Source organism: Priapulus caudatus, unplaced genomic scaffold, assembly GCF_000485595.1.
Source record: "Priapulus caudatus unplaced genomic scaffold, Priapulus_caudatus-5.0.1 Scaffold174, whole genome shotgun sequence".
Classification (NCBI taxonomy): domain Eukaryota; kingdom Metazoa; phylum Priapulida; class Priapulimorpha; order Priapulimorphida; family Priapulidae; genus Priapulus; species Priapulus caudatus.
Window position 1 is genome coordinate 36,180 of NW_014577235.1, and position 6,094 is coordinate 42,273.

General features: G+C 47.1%; 1 protein-coding gene across 1 annotated transcript in view; it reads left to right on the plus strand.

Moving 5' to 3' along the window:
• The window catches only part of LOC106806694 (gephyrin-like), a 25,451-nt gene that overhangs the window by 13,776 nt on the left and 5,581 nt on the right, over positions 1-6,094 (plus strand). Inside the window, exons 6-11 of the mRNA XM_014808706.1 lie at positions 1,591-1,847; positions 2,657-2,788; positions 3,062-3,210; positions 4,478-4,600; positions 5,289-5,501; positions 5,782-5,903. Coding sequence (XP_014664192.1) covers positions 1,591-1,847; positions 2,657-2,788; positions 3,062-3,210; positions 4,478-4,600; positions 5,289-5,501; positions 5,782-5,903 — 996 coding nt within the window. The remainder of the gene's footprint in view (positions 1-1,590; positions 1,848-2,656; positions 2,789-3,061; positions 3,211-4,477; positions 4,601-5,288; positions 5,502-5,781; positions 5,904-6,094) is intronic.

A 6,094-nucleotide genomic window follows, 5' to 3' on the forward strand; every position in this document is an offset into this window, starting at 1 on the left:
TATGTATGTCAATCTCTCTATCTAGCTATCTATCTATCTATCTATCTATCTATCTATCTATTTATCTCTATCTATCTATCTATCTATCTATCTATTTATCTCTATCTATCTATCTATTTATCTCTATCTATCTATCTATCTATCTATCTATCTATCTATCTATCTATCTATCTATCTATCTATCTATCAAACTCTATAGTCTATAGTGCTATAGTCTTGCAAACTCTGTATCAAGTTGGTGCAAGGTGAATGTTGTTACAACAATGACATGGTGCATGTAGCATAATGCATGTATTGTAACACAATGTTACGCGCATTGCACAGTCATGCAAGTCAGTGCAAAGTGAATCCCGTCTGCATGGGCCGGTTTATTTACCGCTTCTACAGGGGTGCGTTGATTGATCGCTGCTGCAGGGGCATCATTTTTTCATCATTTTTTTCCTTTTGCGATGTCAGATGACCTCAGAGGTCAAATCCAATGTGCCCATGACATTCAGCATCTAAAGTTACATCTAATGGCCATCCTTTGACATATCTAGAGTGGCCCATATTGATTTGAATCGAGAACAGATGAACAGAGAAACTTCCACAAATATGTATTAGATAAATGAATTTAAGAGTGTTCGGTGACTCAATGAGGGAAAGTTAGCCTTTTTTTTAAATATGGCAGAAGTGAACATGAAAGGCACCTTTCTCGACTGGTAGGATTTCTTAATTGACTTCTGCTGAATTGGTAGCTTGATATAACGTTTGGTTCCTACTGATTATGATCACAAACTGCAACCTGTTTGACAATGCCTACTTATGCTGAGAGGGTCTATGTCCCCAGGGTACGTTCCGGCAGTACCCTGGGGGACATAGACCTTATGAGCCCTACTTATAGTATAGGTGAGGATGGGGCAACTACAGGCAAGCAGGCCACGTAGCGTTGCCTGCCCATAATTAGTTACTGGTGCAATTATTCGGGGTTTCAATGGCTATGGAGCTACCAATGTATGACAAATTGCTATGGATTTTGTCGATTTTGCCTCCAATTTCAAATGATTGCAGTGAATTATAGCTCCATTTGTGATTGTGTATGTTGTTTGTTGTTATGTGTATGTGTGACTATGTAGCATGCCATTTATGCACTATTTGACTGGTTAGCATGTCACAGGCCCGTGTGTGACTGTGTAGCATGGTACAGGCCGCACATTTTTTATTCCCACACGAGTTTCGGAATACAGCCAATCAGCGCACTCCATTCACTCGACTTCCTCGAATCAACAATGAAAAATGAAACAAATGTCACCTTATCCCTAACCCTAACCCTAAGACAACTCTAACACGAACCCTAACACTAACTTAAACCGACTCACACGCTTATATACAAACACATCGTACAAAACATTATCTATGGTGTATCCGGAACTCGCGTGGGAAAAACAATTTTGCGTACAGGCCCTGGTGTGTATGTGCGTGTGTGCGTGTGTGTGTGTGTGTGTGTGCACGTGCGCGTGTGTGTGCGTGCGTGGGTGCGTGCGTGCGTACGTGCGTGCGTGGCTGCATAACATAAGACATGCCCTTGTGTCACTCTCTATGCTCTTGCAGGCCGTCGTGTGGCATCCGCGGTGGCACGCTAATCGTGAACCTTCCTGGCAGCAGCAAGGCCGCGACGGAGTGCCTGCGCTTCGTCGCGGGCGCGCTGCCCCATGCCGTCGATCTACTGCAGGGCCGCATGGACACCGTCGAGGTGACGCACAGGGAGATGCAGGTGGCGGTGGCAATGAAGGAGGTTAGAGACAAGGCATCGCCGCTGCGCGAAGCACCGCCGTCTGTCACAAAGCCCCACATCCACAGGTCGAACAGTGAGTACGTCGCCCTCGGACACCACAGCCATCATTGCTAGCCGTTCTTCTGTTTACGTGCAACAACCCGATGTAGAGGGGGCAGTGGTGGTCTATTGGACAGTGCACTTGACTTAACAGGCTGAAAGGTCTGGGGTTGCAGTCCCCCCCCCTCCTGCGGTCACCACTGTCGTGGTCGCGATCAAGGCACTTAGTCCCGATTTACTCCAGTAAAAGCTTGCTGTAAAAATGGGTTTATCTCGACGGCATGAGGCTGACAACCTTACAGACGTAACAGCTATCAGCTTGCTCGACAAAGCCTGTTAACGAAATCAAAGCAATGCAGTTGCCATAGGCCTATGCTCCTGGAGGCAAGGGACTGAAAATCACAGTTCAGCTCGTTATGGGCGGGGGGGGGGGGGTGCAAATGAGTATAAGACTATAAGTAAGTTTCCTAGTAACCCCAAATAAAAACAGAGTTGTAACTTTTTCACACCCGGAACAACTTTGACCCGCTGATTGGATTCTGGCTCATTAAACTAAACTAAACTGTAATCTCATGCTTGAGCATAAATGGTTTCTATCGCAAAGCATTTACTTCATGTCAGGTTTTGCCAATGATGTGATCTGCCTTGTCATCACCACATGTATTTATGTGAGTTCGTGCATGCGCGTGCGCGCGTGTATGTGTGTGTGTGTGTGTGCGCGTGCGTGCGTGCGTGCGTGTGCATGTGCGCACATGCGTTTGTGCTTGTGTGTATGACAGGAGGCCATATATGCGTTTGTGCTTGTGTGTATGACAGGAGGCCATATATGCGTTTTTCTGGCAGGTTTGGTGGACGAAACACAAGTTGCAAACAGACTGCGCAAGTCTCCCTTCCCAATGATCAGTGTTGCTGCGGCTGTGGATATCGTGCTGAAGGAGGCAGATATGCTTAACACTCATGTGATCTCTTATAAAGGTATGCACTATGCTCATAGTGATTCAAAGGCACAACCCCAGATACGTCCGAGTGGTGGTTATACGTCAAAGAGTAATCGCTCACTGAGGGTCTTCAGTTTCAGTCACAACATTGTAGAGAATTAAATCTAAAATATGGCTCGACATGTAGTGCAGGTTCAGAGTTCGAATAATGAGGCTGACTTGTTGATGTTTTTTTTTTACCTGCGTGATAGATTGTATTTAGCATGTGCTGGCTAGCTGCGTTTGATGAGAACTTCCACGTGTGTAACAGATGCTCTCGGACACGTACTGGCTGATGATGTCTATGCGAAGGATGCCCTGCCTCCATTTCCTGCCTCAGTGAAGGATGGCTACGCAGTCGTGGCAGCAGATGGCGCTGGTAACAGGAAGGTTCTTGGTCATTCCACTGCTGGAAGTAAGGTAGTTGAAACTCTCGCTGTACATATTTTTTCGTAATAATTGCTCATGAATTATGAGCTCAGCTGACGAAGTCAGATGCAGCTTGTAGAGTCGCATGATTGTCCGTGTGTCCGTGCGTCCGTCTGTGCGTCCGTCAACAGTATCTGTTGGGCACAAATTTTAACCGCTTGACGTACGGTCTTGATATTCGGGACGTTGGGGGGGGGGAGTAGCAAAAAGGACTCAGGATGTTGAATTTTGGGGTCAAAGGTCCAAGGTCAAGATGTGTCAATGGAGGGGGAATATTTCCCCCTTAACTTAAGTTATAGGAGGAAATACGGAATTGCGGCACAAATCTCAATGGCTTGACCTACGCTCTTAATATTCAATGTATAGTGTGATGGGGAGGAAACCCATTACTAGCGAGAAATTGGAGGTCACAGGTCAAAGGGCAGTGGGGTAAAGGTCAGATATCAGACATGGTCTAACGGACCGAGTGCAAAACTTTTTTGTTTCAGCGCTGACCTACCGTTTTTATCACTTTATTGAAAGGAACATGAAATCTACTTTCCGCTGACGTGCGACGAGTAAGTGTCTGATAACCTTTTGACCCTCAAGAGGAGGGTTAAACATGGATTTGTTGACTGTAACAAAGGACTGAACTGCTTTTACTATTAGAGCTCCCTCCCCCCGCCCCTCCCCCCACCTTCCCCCTCCCCTCCACCCCCTCCACCACCCTCCCCCACCACCACCACTATGCTCGCGCTCGAGGCGTATCCATGATAACACGTTAATATAGTGAAGTCATTAAAGTTACACAGCTGTATCTTTATTACTGTACTACCAGTAGATATAGCAAAGCCTATCATAGATTTTAGATCTGTATTAGTAGTATCCTAGATATATGCTCTGAGCGCGAATGCGGTGGCAGGAGGGTACACTCGATTCGGTTGCCAGTGAGTTTATCAGAAGAATACCTGGCTACAGTACACGTCAGTTGAGCGCTGTCGCTCTGCGGCGCTTGTTATAGAGAAATGCCTTTAATTCTTGGGAATTAAAACCACAGACCATTCAATCCATTTATATCTGAGACTAATATGGATTCTCACAAAATCACCGTAATATTGTCTACATTGGTATTGTTTATTCTTCGAAAAGCCTCTTCGAAAATATTCATACAAGATGTTTGTCAAGTCGGCACCACGTTTGACATTGTGTTATATTAGCTTTGATGACGGATAATAACTCGGTAACGTGGTTTGCGAGTCTCCGCGTTCGCCAATTGCAGCCGGACTTTGGCGAGGTGATTCCGGGGCACTGCATCCGCATCAGCACTGGAGCTCCCGTTCCCAAGGGAGCCGACGCCGTCATCGAGGTTGAACAGACCGAGCTCGTCAAGTCTGCCGATGAGGTAATCTTAGCTCGCAGTCTAGCAGGCAGGGGCCCGGCCCACTGCTGAACCCTGCAGCCGTCCCTTGCGTCTCAGCCTGCCTCTCAGTCTGCCACTATACACTCCTATGTATCAGCTCCATTCCAGTGTTCCTCATCCAACTCCCTCTTCCTGTCTCCCTCCCATCCCACTTTTTTGTCTCATGACTCGTATCCCTCACCCCCATTTCTGGGTCTCACCCCTCATATCCACCATGCCACTTCTGTGTCTCACTCAATCCCTGCATCTCCCACCCCACTTCTTTTTCCCCCATACCAGCCTTGTGACCCACCATCCTAGTACTTTCAAGTCCACTCCTGTACTCCTTATCCCATTGCTGTATTCCCGCACCCCCCCCCCGTGTATTCCCCCCAACCACACCTCTCTATCCCATACTCCAGCCCTTTATCCTCTGCCACACCCATGTACCTCCCACCCCACCCATGTGTCTCTAACCCCACCGCTGTATCTCCACCCCACCCCTGTATCCCCCACCCCACCCCTGTATTCATTGCCTGACCTCTTTACTCATACGGTACCCTACTGGCATTTTCAATCCATCTCTTTTCTCCCATCGTACCCGTGTCAAGCCCAAACTGCAATGTTGATTCTCTTTCTGTTTTACTGCAGTCACAGAACTGTTAGAGATGTGCTGCTGGTATTTTGACAGGGACGTACCGAGCTAGAGGTGAAAATTCTGCACCCGCCGACCATTGGGCAGGACATCAGACCTGTTGGCTGCGACATCAAAGCTAACAACAAGGTTCTCAGTGCACAGAGTTGGATCGGGCCGTCCGAGGTCGGCCTTCTTGCTACGATCGGGGTCACCAAAGTGAAGGTCTACAAGAAACCAGTAGTGGCCATTGTGTCTACTGGAAACGAGGTATGAGTGTCGCCTGCAATCCTTGTTACTCTGTAATGACCATAGCTTTGTTATGTATCTTTTTGCTGTGCTAACCGTATAACAAACGAGTAGTAATGAAAGTTTGTACTTGTCGACCAACAAATGCGTAAAGTTAGATGCACTGTTTTACAGCTCATGTATCGACATATACATATTTTCTATTCCTCAGTAATATTTTTAACTACTGGCTGAGTAGCGTGGTAGGGTTATATATATACGGCGTGTAGTGCAGGTTTCATGTGTGTGCTCCTGCTTTTAGCTTGTGGATCCCGGAGTACAGCTGAAGCGTGGACAGATCAGGGACAGCAACCGCTGCATGATTGAGAGCCTGTTAGAGCAGGGAAACTTTGAGGTCATCGACATGGGCATCATTAAGGACACGTGAGTGGAGTGTGTACGAGTGGCATATGATTGTATTGTGGCGCTGAGGAACATGCAAAAGGTCACCTTCAAGGTATGATCATGCAGGCCCGTAGCCAGGCGGGGTTCGGGGGGGTTCGAACAAACCCCCCCCGGCCCCAAGCAAAAAAAAAAATTTTTGGAAAATTTGCAAGAATTTCACCTCAGGTCGC